The 21,021-nt window shown below is 42.1% G+C and overlaps 1 protein-coding gene across 3 annotated transcripts in view; it reads left to right on the top strand.

Annotated features, from left to right (window-relative positions):
* Positions 1-20,343, top strand: part of Shisa6 (shisa family member 6) — a 279,709-nt gene extending 259,366 nt beyond the window's left edge. For 2 of the 3 annotated variants that reach the window (XM_076871188.1, XM_076871189.1), the window contains 2 exons: positions 17,875-18,027; positions 19,790-20,343. In XM_076871188.1, coding sequence (XP_076727303.1) covers positions 17,875-18,027; positions 19,790-20,343 — 707 coding nt within the window. Of the gene's footprint in view, positions 1-14,082; positions 14,140-17,874; positions 18,028-19,789 lie in introns of all 3 variants that reach the window. The other variant, XM_076871187.1, reaches the window with a different exon arrangement.
* The last annotated feature ends 678 nt before the right edge of the window (positions 20,344-21,021 follow it).

A 21,021-nucleotide genomic window follows, 5' to 3' on the forward strand; every position in this document is an offset into this window, starting at 1 on the left:
AGAACAAACACTGTCCCAGCCTCTCCAGGCTGAGACCAGCCAGAGCTGAAGTGGATCATAGCAGGTGGCAGGCAGCTCTCCGGGAACCTAAAGTTTGTCTTTTTAAGTAAATCTGGCAGAAAACACATTGTTTCCCCATGTGGGCATGACAACCCACGCGATGTCATTTTCTTTTTCCCAGGGAGAAATGAAAATGAAAATCTTTGCTAAGTGGGGAAGTGGAACAAGCCCACTGGGGAGGAGCTCCCACAAAGCTGGATTCTCAGGGGTGGGATGCAGGAGACCCTGAATGAAAACTTCTGGAGTCAGGGGGGAAAGACTGAGAAAAAGGGAAGGAGGGAGCATGGATGGGGATCCATGACCTCACAATGTCATTGTCATGGGAGGATTCCAATGTGTCATGCTACCCCAATTAAAAGAGTTGGGTTGCATGCCTTAGAATGGCAACTAATCCTCCAGAAGAAGTGCCAAGTGTGGGCAGGATTTGAGACGCCTGCATTCTCCAGACACACTCACACATGCTAAATAGTACAAAACGCGTTCACAAGCCCAGGAAATCTGCCACTTTGGGCATTAAGAAAAGAATAGAATATAAGAAGAAGAAAGGTAGGGGAAAAACAATCAAGTATTACCACCGTGGCTTCTTGCCCATATTTTTGCTACCTCAAGTGTTGATGCATTTATTCATTTGTTAAACATTCAAAAAGGTGCACAGTGCCTCTGGGGAGCCCAGGAAGTATTGTACTAAGGTAAACATAAAAGAAAGATCACTCACGTCATCCTCAGAGATGTTCAATGTATTAATAGTTGGGGAGAAGAGCCTGACATGCAAGAAGGTGTTAATCACTGTCCAGAGAGTGGACGCAGGAGATGAAGAACAACAAAGCCAAACAGTACATGATTAAGCACCCAAAGGAAAGGGCAGTGGTCCTGCTAGGACTGTCCTTGTGCATTGTAGGAGCTGAGCATGGCTTTATGGAGATGAAACTGGAGTTTCATCTCCAAGGACTGGAATGATTTGGGCAAAATGAGGAGAAAGATAACCATCCAGGTGGAAGACATTATAGCATCAAGCACTGAGCTGGTGACAGATGCAGAGGAGACCAGAGGGAAAGCCAGTCCACACGAGACCCTGGCATGTGGGGGTGAGAGGAAGTGGGCCTGGACTAGAAGCTTTGAAAATGCAGCAATATCTGCAGCATTGCTCCAAGGGTAGTCTGGTTGTAGCTGAAAAAAAAAAAATATTCTCTAGGATGCTTTGTTTTTTGTTTTTTAGTTACCAAGATTTTATCTTTTTCTATATTTTTTTATTTTGTGCAATATAGATGTACATAATGATGGGATTTGTTGTTACATATGCATACCTGCATACACTATAACAATATAATTTGGCCAAGATTATTCTCTAGTATTTCCCACATCCCCCGCCCCGGTCCTGTCCCAGACCTCTCAAGTCATAATTCATGGGATAAGAGAAGGGCCAGATTTTTTTTTCAAGCAATTCTTAGATACAGTAGAGTTTAAAACTCTTTGGCCTTAGGCATATAAACTTTAGCTTACTAGTAGTTTGTTGTAATTGTAGGCTCAAAGCTAGGTTGACATTTGCGTCTGAGAAAACCTAATCTAGCAGACATACAGGGTGGTCCCAATGGAGCAGAGACTGGAAGTAGGGAGGCGATCAGAAAGTTATCATAGCAGTTCTGGTGTGTGATGATCAGGCTCCAACTTGACTTCTATAGGCCACATGCACATCAGCTTTTGCTTTGTATTCTCAGGACCCCATGAATCAAGACATTATTTACGTGCCCAGGTATTATTTGTATCTCCCTCCTCAACGTTCTCATGATTCTTCAGACAGAAGAACACATTCTCTACGTCTATGGCTGAATAACCAGCAAGACGGCACAACACCAAATCACCTTCTTCACTTTCCCTCCTTCCCACCCAAACACACCCATAAGCAAATACCCGAACCCACGTGCACGCTGTTTATTATTTTCATAGAGAGAACTGGCCACTCTCCTTAGTAGTTAAAGCTGGTACCAACACCAGGAAACTCAGTGTCAGCGGTGAAAAGGGAAGTTCCGGTTCTTAGAGATCAGTGCCCTGCTACCAGGGTTCTTCATGCTCTCGGTGGGCAGAGGCCCCCCCACCCTGCTTCTCGGCTGCCTTGAAACAGCCTTGCTGCTCAGGTGGAGATTGTTTTGTCACTGTAGGGGCTTGTCAGCATATCGATCAATGAGTCCTGAGCGCTAATTAATTGTTATGTTATCCTGCTCAATCCATCAGGAAGGCTGGTGGCCTCCACTGGGCACTGTGCCAAGAGCTAGGACTCACTAAAGGGAAAAGGGGGGGGGGGAGACTGGTAATTGAGGTAGCAGAGATGTGATCAGTTGATAAGTCCAGGGAGAGACAGGATGCCAAACTGAACAGACCACATACACATGCCCACAGAAGAGCCCCAGGGAAAGTTTGGGATTTGTTAGCCTTCCTATTCTGTGTGCACTATGAATTCTGCTTTTCTCTCTTTTGCATGAATGCCTACTTCCCACATACCCCAAACATGCATTTGTCACCTGGATTGCCTCTCTAGGTCCCCCACAGGACATCTTTGAGCTACTATAGAAAAGCGTTTGTTAGAGTGGATTAGTAAACCTATGTTGAGCAGTTTTTCCATTTGACCCTCCAGATGGACTCTCCACCCTCTCCCCTCTGTTCTCAGATGCTGACCTCTATGGACTGCTTCATTGGGCTACCTTGTTCCATGTCTGTTCATTGGGTTTGATAAATAGTAACTCCCCAAAAGACAGAAGAGGAATGGAGGACAATAAACTTGGAGACACTTCCTGGACATGCACAGGGGTCAGGCTGTGTTCCCCAGCCAAGACCAGAAGGCCCTGTCCACTCAGCTCTCTCTCCCTAGAAGTTCGGGTTTGGATAAAGCTCCCTACTCTTGCTAATCCCAGGGTCCTTCCCCATCCTTGTGGATTTCCTATATCCAGCTCATACCTTTGAATATAGTCCCTTTATTAAAATTTCCCCCCAATACCAAGATGAATGTGTATCTGTATCCTGTATGTACCCTAAGTGATAAAAGTGGCCCTTCATCAAATAACTAATGAAATGGGCTGTTTATTGCTGGACTTCTCTGAGCCTTTATCATGCATAGTAAGTGTCCAAGAAGAAGGGTATACAGCACGCAGAATCTAGAATCCATAGTAAATATTTCATGGAACCCAGTTATATAATGTATTGACAGCTAAAGGCAGCTAGCAAAGAGGTGTACATCAACCAAGAATTGCTCCTTGGACCCTATGCTGGGGAACATAATGGAGATTTATAAACAGCATGCAAGCTTTCAATGACACATCATGAAAAATTACAACCCTGGGAAATGAGAACTAAGACCTAAGACCTCTGCCACTGACTTTGTAATCTACAGTGGGCCATTTTTCTTTGGTCCTCTTTTCTCACCAATACCAACTCGGACCAACAGACTTTAAACTTACTTATTACCAGTGTAAATGTTTCTTCAAATGAACACTTAGGTCAAAGCCCAATCCAAAGAAGGGTGGAGATCAAGCAGCTCTGCGTGAGGCCTGGGTGGAAGTGACGCTCTGCCCCCTAGACATTATCCCTAGACAGTGGCCTTTGGTTAGCTGGAGCTGGGTTGGACAACACTGTCCTAGAGGTACCCTTCAGCTCCTGCTTTGATGTGAGCACAGAGGAGGTCTTCACAAGAATCGTTGCTGACCTCGACATGGGGCAGGTACAGGGAGCCACTGGGTCTGCATTTAAGGAAAGGCAGGTGAAGAGCCACGGGCAATCTTTACTATCATCACTTCTGAAAATATGTCAGTTTTAGGCAACAAGTAATTCCCCTTTCTCAGGATAAAGCAACTGCAACGCCTACAACACTCTCCTTGCGGGTATCTTCAATACCGATTGAGTCTTCCCAGCCAATATTCTCACTACTAAAATGTGTGAATGAATCTGAAAGATGGACACAGATCCTCTTCTCCCCAGCTACAAAATCTTAAGTCTAAAATATGTTGGGAATTTTACTGATACCAGAAGTCTTAGAAACGTCTTTAAGCTACTGAGGGACTGAGGACACAGCCAAGCTTCCTTTTTTCCTACTTCCAACCATCTTTGGTTTAGCTCATGCATAGTAAATGTCCAAGAAGAAGGGTATATAGCATGCAGAATCTATAAATCTGCAATAAAGTCTCCAGGCTGCTAGGGAAATGGAGAACAACTGGGGAGGTTCTCTATAGGATGTAAGTAAAGCTGATCATACTCTAGGGACAAGGTGAGCAAATCTTCCCGTAAAGTAACTGTGAAGCTAAACTACCTACTTGGGACTTCTCATCCACCATAATTATGTATGCCAGTTCCTCTAATAAATCCCCTCTCGAATGAAAAGCTATGGGTTCTGTCTCTCTGGAGGTCCTGGAATCAAACACATGGACCAAAGTTATTCAACTCTCTACAAAACATTTATGCTTTAAAAAACTACTGAATTTCAGATAAGAACAGGGAGTACTTATTAGCTCCAAGCTTTCTTGTCTAAGGCTGCTCCATCCTCCCAAGGGTGGTCAGCACAGAGGTCCTCATAGGTTGGGCCAGGCTGGGAGTACTAGGGGCTGTGCTGCTATGGTTGAAAGGGACCCGTCGAATTTGGAGTGCTGACTGGTCCCCCTTCTCCTCCTCCTATAGAGGAACAGCATTGCGGTTCAAGACTGATTTCTCATGCAAAACAAAGGCGGCCAGAGGCCACTGGGAAGACCTGTTCAAAGTGCCAAAAGAAAAATTGCCAATCACCAATTCTACATCCAGTAAAATTAACCTTTGCAAATAAAGGTGAAATAGAGACACGCTTAGCTAAACAAAGACAGAAAATTCTTTGCTAACAGATTTGACTTATAAAAAATACTAAAGAAATCTCACAGGCTAAAAAGAAATGGACACAAGGCAATAACTCAAATCCATAGGAAGAAATGAAAACCATCAGAAATGACAAATATATGAATAATGTAAAAGAATCTATAAACATAATTTATTTATATCTTTTAACTTTTTAAAGATATAAAGAGCAATAGTTTTAATCCTGTATTTTTAGGTGTAACATATGTATACATATGTGCCTACAGATGATGTAAAATAACATTATGTGTACATATGTACATACAAATGATGTAATATATTGATAATGATAATACAAAGATGTTCTAATTTGAACAAAGTTCCCATATTCTATGGGGATTAAGTTGATTATGAAGGTTGTGATAAGCTAAGATGCATATTATGATCCCTAGAGCAACCACTAAGAAAATAACTTTTAAAATATAGTTTAAAATGTCAAAGGGATTAAAATGATACAATATAAATAGACAGATCATACTTATGAATTGGAAGACTAAGGCAGAGTAATGATATCAATTCTACCCAAAGTAATAGAAAGATTTAATAAAGTTTCTATGTCCCTGAAATAGTTTCTATACATATAGTCAATATTATTCTAAAATTTATATGAAAAGGCAAAGGTAATAGAATAGCTAAAAGAATTTTGAAAAAAAGAAAAACAAATTGGGAGGATCAGTCTAATCAATTTCAAGAATGTCATGTAAGTACCGTAATCAAAACTGTGTGGTGCTATCAGAGGGAAAGACATGCAGATCAATGGAAGACAATAGAAAACCAAGAAACCGACCTATGAAAATGATTCTTTGATTGAAATCTACTAATGGAGGAAATATTATTCTTAAGATATGATCCAGGAGCAGTTTTTTTAAAAAAGAACCTCAACCTAAGTCTCATAGCTTATATAGAAATTAGCTTAAAATGGATCATATATTTAAATATAAAATATAAAATTATAAAATATTCAGAAAAAAACAGGAAAAAATATCTTCAGGATCTGGGGATGAGAAAGAAGATGTTAGACTTGAAACCAGAAAATATGTATACATATATATTTCTGATATATATATATATATATATATATATATATATATATATATGAAAAGATTGATAAATTGGACTTGATCAAAATTAACATTTGCTCTGAAAATATACTATTAAAATTATGACAAGATCACCTACAGACTGGGAGGCTATATTTGCAAACCATATATCCAATAAGAGACTAGACTCTAGGACATATAAAAGAACTCTCAAAACTTAACTGAAAGAAAAAAAAACAAACTGATTAGAAAACAGGCAAAGGGCTGAAGAGATATTTCCTTGAAGAAGATGTTCAGATGAAGAATGAATACATGAATAGGTGCTCAATATAATTAGCCATTAGGGAAATGAACATTAAAACCACAGGAAGGTATCTCAGTAGATACAAAGAGCTAAAATCAAAATTAGTGACAACACCAAATGCTGCCACGGATGTAGATAAACTATCACTCATTCTCTTTGGGTAGAAATGTATAATGCCATAGCATAGCCACTCTGGAAAACAGTTGGACAGATTCCTTGAAAATCAAACATGCAACTATCATACAGTACAACAACTGTGCTCCTAAAGATTTATCCCAGACAAATGAAGACATATATTGACACCAAACCTTGCATATCCATGCATATTTATAGCATCTCTGCTTATAAGATCGTAGAACTGAGAACAACCCACACATCTGTCAACAGGTGGATGGTTAAACAAACTGTGGTGTATGTATACCATGGAACATTTACTACTCAGCAATAAAAAAGAGTGGACTGTTCATACATATAATATTGGTACATAGATCCTATTTGTGAAACTCCAGAGAATTATGCTTCATAAAAGAATATTCAATTCCAAAAGTTACATAGTCCATGATTCTATTTATACTATATTCTTAAAATGATAAAATTATAGAAATGGTAACCAGTTCAGTGGTTGTCAGGAGCTCATGAGGGGATGGGTACAGGAAGAATAGTGGATGTGGCCATAAAAAAAGGCAACATGAGAAATCTTTGCAGTGATAGAAATGTCTGTAACTTGACTGTATCAATGAGAATATACTGATTTTGATATAGCACTAAAGTTTTGCACTGAGGAAACTGGGCAGAATATACAGAGGATCTTTTTGAATTTATTGTAGTTGCATGTCAATCTACAGCTACCTCAAATAAACATTTAAACTTAAAAGGGCACAATAAAGCCAACCTCTCTTTTTGCTTATAAATCTGTGATTTTGGCAAAAATCAGTGGGGATAGTTTGTCTCTATTCCACTTGATTCATCTGGGGCTGCTAGATGGCTAAAGTCAGCTTCATCTGAAGTGTTGCTCACCCCCATGTTTGGCCTGTGGGTGTTGACTATTTACAAAGACCTCAGTTGGGATTATCAGCCTTATGTATAACCCCTTCATGTGGCCTGAACTTCCTTACAACATGGTGTCTAGGATCCAAGTTTGAGTGTGTCAAAAGAGAGAGAACGGGGTGGCGGGGCAGGGGCGGGGGGAAGGCACAACATCTTTTGCAACCTAGTCTCAGAAGTCATGCACCCTTACTTTTGCTGTGTTCTATTCATTAAGGAGTCACAATGGCCTCCAAGTTTCAATATACTGTTATACTCTTCTCAAGGGGAAAAGGCAAGGTTCTGGGAAGCACATGAGACTAGATATATAACCAGGGCCATTTTGGGAAAATGCAGCATCCTACAGTTTCTAAAGACATATTTTCTCTCTCCTAAACCCACAGAACGATCCAGAGCTACTTAGTTTACATGGTCACATTTCTAGCCATACAGAGACTACTGTTTCTCTTGTAATGATTCCTTATTTCTAGAGTAGGAATTCCAATTGGTCCAGGTGAAGTCAGGTATACACACCTGGTCAAATTATCCAGAACACCTGGAGTTTGGGCTGCATGGTAGGGTGCAGGAAGCAGGAGGGATACTCCAGGAGAACACAGGACAGTTTTGTGAGCAGGAGGAATTTCCTTTAGCTATCAGGACAACTTAGAAAGCAGAAAGTAGTAAAGCACATAAGGTCTCTCTCTATATATATAGATAGATAGATAGACACACACATATGCATATACATATATAGAGACACGAATACATAGAATATATTTAATATATATTCCTATTTCATATATATTCATACATGTGTATTTTCATCAAGAGACAAACTTAAAATAGCATAATATAGAAAGGTTAGATATCAAAAGACAGGCAAAGTTTATCAGAGAAATGCAAACAAAAAAGAAGCTGGACTGGCAATATAAATAGCAGATTCCATGAACTTAAAGGTAAAGAAAGGCATTAAACAGGACAGAGAGTGTTATTTCATGTCAATAAAGGTACCATCTATGAAGAAGATATAAGTGTCATGAGGGTTTTTTTGTGTGTGCTACATAATGTAGCTATGAGATCTATAAAACCATTTCTGTAAGAAATACAAAGAGAACATGACAGGTGCGGAAGAGTAGTGGGAGACCTTCACACAACTCCCTCAGTCTTTGACAGATTAAGTAGGTAAAGAATGAATTAGGGTATAGAGAAACTGAATAATGCATGTCATGTGTCTGATTTAATAGATAGACGTCAATTTTGTACTCTACAAAGTGAAAATATACCTTTTCTCTAAGTACTCATAAAACATTTATAAAAATTGATCTTCTATTAACCCACAAAGGAGATCCCATTGAAATTCCAGAAAGCAAAATTCGGAAAGGCCTTGTTCTCTGACCTCAGTACAGTAAAACTGAAAATTAATGGCAAAAGTTCAAATCAACAACACTTTGAAATTTAACAACACTCTACTAAATAACTCATGGGTCAGAGAGGATAGCAAGGCTGCAATTACAGATCACCGAGGACACAACAACAATAAGGACACTGCGTACTGATGCTCATGGGATAATGCCAGATGTAAATTCAGAGCAGAAAACCTTATATTATTAATAAAAAAAGGAAAATAAATAGCCTAAGATTCAAGCCAAGAAATTATAAAACAATAACAAACCAAAACCAAAGAAAATGAAGAGGCAGGACTTAACAAATCCAAAAGCATTACAATAATTATTTGAAGATAGAAAAAAATATAGAATCAATATGTACAGGTCATTTTTTTTTAGAAAAGAAGAATAAAATGAATACATTGCTAATTCAGAAAACATGGACACAAAATTAAAGAACAATGAAGAGGAAATGCCTTCGTGTATAGAGAATGTTGTAGGGGGGATTACAGTTTTCAGGCAATAAGATTTTAAATGTCCAATAAGGTTGTTTTTTTTTTTTTAAGAAAAATATAAATTACAAATTGAAATTAGGATCGGAAAGCTTGAATGAATCAATTTGCAAGGACTATGTTGCCAAGCATGAGACAGCAAGATACATATTGGTTAAGGATTTGGGATCTAGTGCTAGTCTACTAGGATTTGCATTCCAGATTCTCTTGCTAGCTATATAACATTGGGCAAAATATTCAATCTTTAAAAACCTGTTTCCTTATCTCTAAACTGGCAATGATAACAATATCTACTTCCCAAAGCAGTGAAGCCGTCAATGAAATAACACAAGCCCACCTCTAGTCCTGTGCTAACAGAAGGACCGTCCCCCACCCCCCCCACCCCCGCCAAAAGACACAAGGCATTTTTATTGTTACATTCCTTCAAACTTCCAAAGAATAGATACTTCACGTGCTATATAAATAATTTCAAAGTAGAGGGAAAGATTCCATGCTATCCATTTGGCTTCACAAAAATCATTATCTTCAAACAAAACTCCTTGACAGTGTTAGCACAGAAAAATACAAATTTTATGAATGCGTAATGTATGTCAATTAAATATAAGCAAATACAAGCCAGAGTTGTAATGAAATAAGAAGACAACAGAATCAAATAGAATGAGTTAGAATGTGTTCCGGGAATAGTTCAATGTTTCAATATGAGGAAATCTATCATCTACTTTATCACACTGTTGGGTAATTGATGACATGCTGACTTAGAAATGTTTTTAATTATTAGCCTAGGGAAAAGACACATTGCCACAGATTTGTGTTAAGGTTGTTTGGTTTATCATTCTTAAACTTTTAAACAACCTAAATACCAAAATATAGAGGTATGCTTAAATATATATACTTCAATGTATAATGCTTGAACAAATATATTTTTCTGTATTTGATACAAATGATGTATAGAAATATTATCTAAAGAAATAATATACAGAAATAAAGAACAGGTTATTCTATACAAAGACCATTGTGAAATTATAGAAAATATTTCAAGGCATATTTTAAAACATGAAAATATATCCAAGATATGATGTTTGATAAGTATAAAAAAAATTAAAGTAACATGTGCAGCATGCTTGCAATAGGGGAACTATATATTTTTATCTCTATGTGCATATCCACACATATGTATAAGCACTTGGATTGTTTCCTTGCTTTTGTTAATGTAAAAATACTGCAATAAATAGCCTCATACATTGGAAATTTTGCAGAAGGGTGAGGATCAAATCACCATCATGTTTTAATCCATTTTAGAACTGTAATCTGTGTGGAAAATGACACATATCTACAGAAGTATTCATGTAACATTATTTAAGTGTGTGTGGGGGGGTTGTGTGTGGGTGTGTGGATGTGTAAGCACACACAGTTATTTATGCAAGAAATGGAACAAAAGAAAATGAAACAAAATGTCACAGTGATTATCTTAGGGCAGTTTTAATTTTATCTTTATATTTAATTGAAGATATTTCTCCTTAATACCAACACAGGAAAAATTCAAGTGTTAGAAAAAAAAACATTTTCAGTGAGACACAAACAAAAGAAAAAGCATGGTATTTACATACAAAATATGTGAACTCAGATGAAGTTCATGACCTCATCTGTAAAAGAAAAAAAGACAAATACATAAAGATTGCAATTAAGGTATTTAGAGAGTTTTATAGTGTCTGGCAAATGATAGGCCAATAATCTATATTCATTCTACTCTTCTCTGAATCACATGGGGATCTTTGGAAGGATTAGTTTAGAAAAAAATGCATGTGAAAATCAATGGAACTGGGGGAATTATGTTAAGTGAAATATGTCAGACACAGAAAGACAAATACCATATGTTCTCTCTCATATAGAAGCTTAAAAATTGATCTGAATGTAGTAGAGTGATTACCAGAGGTTGGGAAGGATGGGGGCAATAGGAGTAGAAGGGGGTTGGATAATGTATACCAAAACAATTAGACACAAGGAATGAGCTCTAATGTCCTGCATATAGCATAAGGGGAGGGGGCTAGAGTTCACAACAGCCTATTATATACCTGTGGATAACTAGAAGAGAGGGATTCAAAGACTCCAAATACAGAGGAGAGATAAGGAGAAGGAAATGTTAATTATCATCATTTGATCGTACATGTTATACACGTGTATTGAATATCACACTGTAACCCATAAATATCTACAAATATTATTTGTTGATCCAAGACATTTTGTTCAATGTTTTAGGAGATGGAAATGCTAAGTGCCCTGATTGGGTCGTTACTCAATATATATGGAATTTGAACTTCATAAATATGTACAATTAAAATTAGAAAAATAATTTTAGAAGAAAAAAATCCATGTGCATGAGTTTAGCACAGGGCATAGAGTATAATCGGTTATCAGAAATTATCTGAATCTGCATTGTCCATAATCCTTGCCTGGTGTTGCCAAGACCCTAGATTAAAAACTCTCCACCATTTAACCTGGGCACCCCCTGTTGTTGATGCTGCCATATTGCTTAAAAACCAACCAATCAACCAAATAAAGAAAGGGAAAGATTGAGAGAGGATAGGGAGGGAGAGAAAGAGGGAGGGAGGAAATGAATAAGACTTTTTCCTTGTTTCTGGAAATGAGGAAGAGGAAAAAAAATATTTTCTCTCCTTTCCTGGATTTCCTCTTCTTCTTAAATCCAGGTCCTATTCAACCTTTGGCAAATATTTTCTTCCCTGGCTTTAACTTTATCTTTCTCAGGAAGGGACGTTCTCTTCAAATGAGAGATTCTGGCCTGCTGCCCAAGCCCACATCATATTAGATAGTGTGCTTGATATTTTAGAGCCCAGATTTATTGGTTTGGGGAATGTTATGTGGTTAAGAGGATACAGGATGATTTGTCTTAGAAATGGCCGGAGCTTACAGCTAAGCAAAATCTTGACAATAAAGATATAGTGTGGGCCTGGATTAAGGAGAAAACAATTGGAAGAAAACTTGGAGGGTTCATGTGAATATGGAGAATGAAAGGAGGAAAACAATCAAGATGACTGATGTTTCACCTTCCACACCCATGAAACATAAGTACCTAGAGCTTGAACAAAGGAGAATAAAATGATAAACTTACTTTGGGACTTATGGTCTGGAGTGAGGGCAGGAATGTCAAGGGATGTCCATTAGCAGTTTAAAATGTAAATTGCAAATCAGATTTGCCTCAGTCTAAAGTTGCAGATTTGCGAACTATCACTTTGGACAAGAGGGTGGAATATTTTGAATGGCGTTGAAGTTGGCGTTGAAGTCTTCATGAAGAGTAGTGAGCCTGATGGAGCCTCCGTTCTTAGAGAAGAGGGAAAGGGGATACCGTAAAGGAACTAGGGAGTGAGTAGCCAGAGAGTATAATGCCAAGGGTAAGAAAGACAATTTCAACAAGATGTACAAAAATAGAGACAGATGTACTAGCCCTGTGAAGATGATGTACTAGCCCTGTTAGATCCTCAGCACCACAAAAAAATAAACAAAATTATGACAGAGCCATATTCCACGGTGTAGGTATAATAAAGCAAAGACCCTGGCAGGCTGGTGTGGTGGCACTCTCCTGTAATCCCAGTGACTTGGGAGTTTGAGGCAGGAGGATCAGATGTTCAAGGCCAGCCTGGGCAACTCAGTGACACCCTGTGTCAAAATAAAATTTTTAAAACATTGGGAATGTAGCTCACTCATAGCCCCCTTGGGGTCAATCCCCAGTACTGAAATAAAGAAAAAAAAAAAGTACCTTGTGTCTCTTGGTTAAAATTAGATACACACACCAGAGAAATCAAGAATACAATACTGTTGGGCTGGGGTTGTGGCTCAGCAGTAGAGCGCTCGCCTCACATGTGTGAGACTCGGGTTAGATCCTCAGAACCACATAAAAATAAATAAACAAAGATATTGTGCCCTCTATAACTAAAAAAAAATATTTTTAAAAAATACAATACTGAGTTGTAGCAATAATACAATGTTGGGAGTATACATTAGAGGCAAGCTAAATCTCCATTCTAACCATTTTAGAAGCCCTTGGAATGCCCTGAACTCTGGACTTTGACAGCAATACCAAAAATCTATTTATTTTGTGGATCCATCTAAGTAGGCTTTTGCATTATTAATAAAAGAAATGCTTCTAAATTATTGGGTATGTCATTTAGCCTAGAACCCAGGACTCCGGGATCTCAGGCAATGGATAGTTCTCACCAGCTTGCTGCATCTCAGGATATCCCTAGACACCTGTATTTAAAATTCTTAATCTGGGCACGATGGTGCACTTCTGTAATCCCAGCAGCTTTGGAGGCTGAGGCAGGAGGATGGTGAGTTCAAAGCCAGCCTCAGCAACTTAGCAAGGCCCTAAGCAACTCAGTGAGACCCTGTCTCTAAATACAATACAATAGAGGACTGGGGATGTGGCTCAGTAGTTGAGTGTCCCTGGGTTCAATCCTCAGTACCAAAAAAATTAAAAAATAAAATAAAATAAAACAAAAACCTAAGTCAGGGATCCTAATCCTGGTTAACCACACCCTAGCACCCTCCCACCAACTCAATTCCCCATCCTATGTAGATATGCTTGCCAAATGCTCCTTCTTCACCTCCCTCTATCCCAACAAATGTGTATAGCTGGTATGCCACATCCAGGGATGGGTGTGGGTCACCATGGTGACAGAGGAAGCCCAGATGCAGCAGGAGAGAGACAGAAACAGCAGGGGAAGTTTCTTGGAGCATAATACACTAACTCCTGCCTTTCTTAGAAGAACTTCCCTTGAGTCAGAAAAAGACTTAGAGGTAAAGAGAGCTGCTCTCATGTTGGGGAGACGTTGAATGTTTGAGCCCTTCTTTAAATTTTTCTTTTCTGTGACTTTCAGGTGATCATCAGTATAATCATCCGATTTTAAGCAGTGCTACCCAGACCCCTACACATGGTGAGAGATGACTGAGAGCACTCGGCATTCCATCCTCATTCCAAGTGGCTCCATTCCAACCATGGATGCCTATCAGAGCATCAAATGCATGGTCATTGACTCACTGAAACTGAGGAGCCACATGCCTGCCCTCCTCCTGGCCACAAATCTTCACTTTCTCTTTTTCCCTCTTGGTGCTTCTGTCTCTGATATCATAGTGATTTCCTGCCATGAAAGAGAAGAAGCAAGATCCTTTCTCAACTCATTTACATTTGCAATACATGTCACTTCTTGCGGTCATAGATTCTGTGTCTACAGCAAGAAGATGAACACACTTCTTTGCCCAAATCTACTTTTGGCATCATTAACACAAATGGACATGAGACTTGGTTAAACTATCTCCATCTTCCCCAAACTAATTAATATTCGATGAAACTCAGAGCTGATTGGGCTTCAGCCTCTTGGCCAGGGAAAGAGGCAGAGAACCCTTAGCAGAGGACAGCCAAAGAGTTACAAAACCATGTTTTTTCCTCCTGGGTTCTAACATCCTCCCACCAGGTCACAATATTTGGGACCGCGGAGAAAAACCTATTTGGGGAGTCCCTGTTCAAAGCTCAACAGAACATAAGACAGCTATGTAAACTGTGAAGCTTTCAATTATTCCTGTCTCTTTGCTATGTAAGAGCATAAGCATTATTCACGTTTTAGTGAGAGAGAGTCTGAAAAATACAAAGATAAATTCAACAACCCACATGGTAGAGACCTACCACTCTCATGTGAGATTGCACAGTGCCTCAGCATTGAGGTAGAGGGACATTTTAATTAAAAGTAGGGGAATAGACTATTTTGATGTGTTCCTTAAGTGTAGTGCTCCTAGTAGAAATATATGACTAAAGAGTAGTATAATCAGATATTTCAGGTTGTAGGGTCTAGCTAGAATTAGAACTGAGAGAGATCATTTAAAAGAGGTGGCAGTGTTGAGGGAGCAGGAAAGAGGATCGATATATGAAACCTGTTGAGAAAGATTTGTTAGTAACTGAGCTCGGCTGAGGAGAGCCATGAAGAATAGCAAGCCAAGGTTAATGAGAAGAGTGGAGGAGGGGCTGATAATACCACCTAAGCAATCAGGAAAATCATGTGTACAGGGAATGGAGTTGTTCGTGGTGAGTTTGGATCTGGACATCAGTAGTTTAATATGAATATAGGATTTGCAAGAAAAAAAAATCTTTCAGCAGGCAGGTAGGGATACAGAAATGAAGTCTGGAGGAAGGTTAGTGCAGAAGATCCAAGTTAAACTTTGGAGACAGCAACAGAAGCCTTGGGAGTGAGAACAATCTGTGCAAGAATCCCCAAAGAGAAAATCAGAGAGTAGAGATAGGGAGCCCCAGGATGTCCATGGTGGCGAGAGCTTCCACTGGCTCAGTAACATTCTGGAAAGAGCAAAGGCTGAGCTGATTTTTCCCCAGAAGGAGCCAGCACAAGCACAGAGGATCAAGTACAAAAGGAAGAGCCATCCTCCTTCTCTCTCTTCCTGCCATCTTTCCTCCAACTGAGGCAAGGAGATGGGGGTTGATGAGCTCCAGTACCTGCCCTTGAGCAGCTTAAGGTGTAGGGGGAGCATTCTTGTCTTAGATATTATCTTTTCCCCAGGAATTGGCACAGCAATTATTAAGAAAGGAGGAGGCCTGATTAACCACAGAGGTCCAATTGGATCCTGGTTTGGTGCCAAGTAATAGGGAATAATCAGGAAAATCCGAGAGCAAGGCATATGCTGTCAAGAAGATGGCAATCGATGAAGAGCCACGAGACCAACTCAGGTCAAATTATTAGAGACCAGTTAGACACTAACCCAGGTGGAACTGGCGAGAAGGGTTAAGCAAGCCAGAAGAGAAGATGTCATTGTGAGCTGAAAAGATGTGACGTGATCACAACCAAGAGCTTGGAGTTAAGGCAGAATCTGATAGAGGAAGAGTAAGGAAGGAGAGAAAGCATGATCAAGGGGCCAGGGGCAATCCTGATGGGGACAAAAGGCAAGTTAGAGTTGGCACTGACTCAGTGTCATGCTTTAGAAAACAGTGGTGGAGCAACAGTATCCAGAAATATTGCATTTGGAAGGGGGTGAGCAGAAAAAAAAAAGTCTGCTCTTCTCAAGTACATCCAGAAGTGAAGAAACAAAGGCTAAGGGACTGGTGGCTATGAACCAAGTCTAGGGATCAGAGCTGTCAGCTTCCTGCCCACCCCATTTCCTGGCATCTGTCCTGGTCCATGCCAGGGAGGTGCTCTCTGTACAGTATGTTCTGATCTCTCAGGGATGCACAGCATCCCCCACCCCCTCACATATGTACCGAGCTGGTATGAACAACAGCTGATTGGCTGAAATCCTCTGGCTCAATCCCCAGTTCTGGGGGGTGACAATGCAGGCAGGAAAGGATAGAGAAGCCAGGAGTTCCCTAATTCTTGGAGTTGCCCTTGGATAAAGCCGAGGAGGGCTTCTCGCTCCCCCCATTGTCCACAGAATTCTCGTGTTCCATGATTCCAGCACACTCTTTGCCAAGAGGTGTGAGAAACTACAGTCCATCTGCACATCTGTCCCAAGACCCCTTCTTAGAGGTATACCAACCATGGAGGATGGAGGGATGATGCAGCCAAACTGTAGCCTCTCAACTGCCTGGTTTCTATTTCCACCAGCAACTACCTCCTGTCTTTTTTTTTTTTTTTTTTTTTTTTGTGGCTCCTCCTCCTCCTGTCAAGCTTTAGGACATGCTTGTCTGCCTTCCCACCACTCCTTTCTGACCCCAATGCTCACCACCTCTCCCTTACCCAGCCATGCCCCAGCTCTCTCCCTTCCTGTCTTATTCCTAATCTGGCTCCTAGCTCACCCTGCATGGTGCCCCCATTGGTCATTCACTTCATTTCCCTTTTACCATTTTTTCCATTCCTTCCTCCATTTTCTCCCCAGGTCTGTCACTGAGCAATATTCCATCCTCTCTCTTCTGACCTTGGAATCTCAGGGGAAGAGGAAAAATCTCAGGGGAAGAGGAAGGGTGTGATGAGCATTTTTGCCCACATTCTTTCCTCTAGCACCTTAGAGAGGACTAAGGGGGCTTCTGGGAAAGGGATTAAAGTAAGATACCTTGGAGGGGTGTGGTTCACAATGGCTTGTCAGGGTGGAGCTTGGAGAGGGCCAAAGGAGCAGTAGCTGTCTGAGGAGCGGAATGACATCCTGCACAGAGCGTGGGTTGGACCTGCAGCAGAGTTGAGTCCTAGATGCACTTCCTCCATGGGTATGTAGAACAAGTCACTGCAGCTCCTCCCAAGTCCGATTTGTCTGAGTCAAGAGAGTGGGGTTTTCCTGCAGCTATTAGTAGAGGATACTTCAGCACAGAAGTGGATGATTGTATGATGCGCCTTAGTTACATCTGGCTTACATTTTCATCAGACAACCTAGTGATGTCCCAGGAGAAAAATTCTACTTCTGAGTCTGAGTTCAGTCTGCGATTCAAGGAATGGTCAACGCCATAGGAGCCAGTGACAGTTAAAACCTCCTCCTAGGCTTATTGACAACTGGAACTGAACCCGAGGGAAACTGAGTCAACAGCACCTGCTGTGTCCTAGCATAGTGGTTCAGGAAAGCAGAAGGGGGACTCTAGTGAGTGATGAGGCAGAAAGTGGAGAGAGGAAACCTGGACTCTATCTCTTGCCTACCTCAGCTTTTGTCTTCACTGATGCAATGCACTTTCCTCCCTTTTCTTGCAGAGAAGCCAAGGATGAACAACATCCTGACATCCGCCACCGAGCCCTATGACCTCTCCTTCTCCCGCTCTTTCCAGAACTTGGCTCACCTTCCCCCCTCCTATGAGTCTGCAGTGAAGACCAACCCGAGCAAGTACTCATCTCTGAAGAGGCTAAGTAAGCCACATTCCCCTTGGGGCTGAGGTCTGTCTCCGGGGATCTCCAAAGCATCCTCCTCTGTCTCACTCTCTTGTCTAGTAACCAAGAGGACAGGTGCAGAATCCCAAGGACAAAGAGGGAGTGGTACACAGGAAGGTGTACATGATCTGAGTTCACTCTTTCCATAGATAGAACAGAGGCCACGGGACTCAGATCTACATTCCCATATGGGGCAGCACTTCAACTCATGCAAGGAGCCTTCCCTAGCCTACACACCACCTGTGTTTTTCAAACCAGGGGCACTTCTTGCTCTATATCCTATCTTGAAATAGACAGTAGTAGTGTCCAGAGCTTTCTCTGAGATCCTTCAAAAGCCTCATAAACCAGCTCCCTCTCTAACCAAAGCAATGCCATCTTAAGGACCAAAGACTTCTACCTCTCAGGTGCAAATCCCATTTCATCAGTTAAAGCTGGTTTATCCAGGGACTGCAATTCTGCCATTTGAGTCTAGGTAGGCTATGGTATTGATGGATTTAAGATACTGAGAAGTCAAGAAAGTTCATTGAATGACAGCTCTCCTTTCCAGATCTTCTGACCCTTGGACCACTCTTGCCCCCTGCTCTCCCTATTAATCTCTTTTGATGATCATCCAACTGCGATTCAAGACTCAGGGCTTCTGGGTAGGATGGCTCAAGGTTACATCAGACACCTCTGTGGTGGAACATTGAGTTTCTCTGGCAAGAGGAGGGCATCTCTGATGAGTTGAGGAATCTGATGGATTTACTGAAATGAGGGAATGTCACTCATTAGGCAGGATATATCCATCAGCGACTCCTCTGGGCCAAATGAGAAGCAGGCCCCATTCCTGCATTTGGCAGAAAATTCAAATGCTGTCTATAGGAGGTCTCACGGCTGAAATTTGGGGCAAAGCAGGTTTGTGTGTATCCTACATAAATTCAAAGGTCTAGAGGGAAGGTCTGGAAGAAGAGCATGGAGCATCTGAATGAAATGCACACATAGGATCCTTCCAGCCTGCTATAGTTGTGGGTACAGGCAAGAGTTTGTGTAGGCTGATTGTATGGCTGTGTGGGGGCTGGATGCCCGTGTGTTGGCTTCCTGCGCATTGGCTGCTATTCCAGAGAAGGTGTTACTATATTGCTAAGTTAAGGATTTTCACAAGTGCCTTGTAGTTGGAGCATCTTACTTATCCTACCAGGAGGCTGGTTCTGTGACCCAGCTCCCAAAGAGGCTCTAGACCTCGTATCTGAAAGCTGCCAAGTGCTGCTTAGATGTTTCAGCAAGACAGGGAACCATTCTATTTCAGGACTGTGGTGAGATAGGTACAGCGTCAGGGCAGGAGGGCTCAGAGAGTTGGGCTTGCATCAGCTCTGCAGGAACTCTCTGGTAATCTTGAGGGAGCCCCTTAACCTCTTGCTACTTGAGGTGGTCCTTGGACCAGGAGCAGCAGCTGGGAGCATGTTAGAGAGGCAGACTGTTGGATCCCTACCAAACCCCTGAATCAGAACCTGCACTGCACAAGTCCCCAGGGGCTAGTTTGCACATTCAGTAGAGTAGCATGGCCTTCACTTGTCTGAGCCTCTGTGTCCCACTCCATCAACTAAAGGACTTTGACTATGTTGTCCTGGAAGAGTTACAGGTCTGTGTTAATCAAGTTGCCTGAAGGACTCTATCCAAGGCCCTGGCTATGGGGTCACGTGTTGTCTTCTCTCTCTCTCTCTCTCTCTCTCTCTCTCTCTCTCTCTCTCTGTCTCCCCTGCAGCTGACAAGGAGGCTGATGAGTATTACATGAGACGGAGACACTTGCCTGATCTGGCTGCCCGGGGCACTCTCCCCCTCAATGTCATCCAGATGTCACAGCAGAAGCCGTTGCCACGAGAACGACCCCGCAGGCCCATCCGGGCCATGTCCCAGGACAGGGTCCTGTCCCCAGAGCGGCGCCTGCCCGATGAATTCAGTATGCCCTACGACCGCATCCTGTCTGATGAGCAGCTGCTCTCCACCGAGCGCCTGCACTCCCAGGACCCGCTGCTGTCCCCAGAGCGGACGGCCTTCCCCGAGCAGTCGCTGTCACGGGCCATCTCGCACACGGACGTCTTTGTGTCCACGCCCGTGCTGGACCGTTACCGCATGACCAAGATGCACTCCCATCCCAGTGCCTCCAATAACTCCTATGCCACCCTGGGCAAGAGTCACTCCACGGCAGCCAAGCGCCACGCCTTTGCCTCACGGAGACACAACACGGTGGAGCAGCTGCACTACATACCTGGCCACCACACCTGCTATACCGCCAGCAAGACTGAAGTGACCGTGTGACTGGCGGGGGGCCCGGCTGGGGCCACCTGATGGGCTGGGACTGGGCAGGGCAGGGCAGGACAGGGGAGGGGTCAGGAGCAGAGCTTCTCTCCTGGTACTTCTCCCTTCCCGGGTCCCCTCTGTGGGAGGTGGGGGTGTGCACCTTGGTTGAGAAAGCCATACCCCCCAGGGGACACAGCCCCTTGGCCTGGTCCAACACTCAGACCCAGTATCTGGAGCGACTGCTCTTACTCTTCCAGTAGAATCCCCGGGGAGTGAGGAGAGAGGTGAGGGCCCCAATCTCACTCCCACACCTTCACAGGCTCCCCTCTGTCCCACGTCCCTCCTCCCCCTTCTAAGGACTCAGTGGCAGGTTTTGTCAGCCAAAAAAGACCCTCTCCCAATCTGAAGCTGCCTGGGTTGGAACCGGCCAGTGGGTACAGTCAGTGGGCTGACCGAAGAGGCTGCTGGGTCTCATTCCTTGACCTAGAATGCATCACGGAAATCTTCTAGTGCCTACAAACTGCCTGCTCGCTCTCGCAGTTGGAGAGCTGCTGTGTTCATAAGCACAATAACGATTCTCTTCTGCCTGCTGGAACTCTCTGGTCCCCACCAAGTGGCCCTTCCTTTGCTGACCCCACCCTGGCCCTCCTTCCCTCTCTTCAACCCGGCGACAGGGAGCATTCTGTCCTTCAGCTG

This window comes from Callospermophilus lateralis, chromosome 11 (genome assembly GCF_048772815.1).
Source record: "Callospermophilus lateralis isolate mCalLat2 chromosome 11, mCalLat2.hap1, whole genome shotgun sequence".
NCBI classification, from domain to species: Eukaryota; Metazoa; Chordata; class Mammalia; order Rodentia; family Sciuridae; genus Callospermophilus; species Callospermophilus lateralis.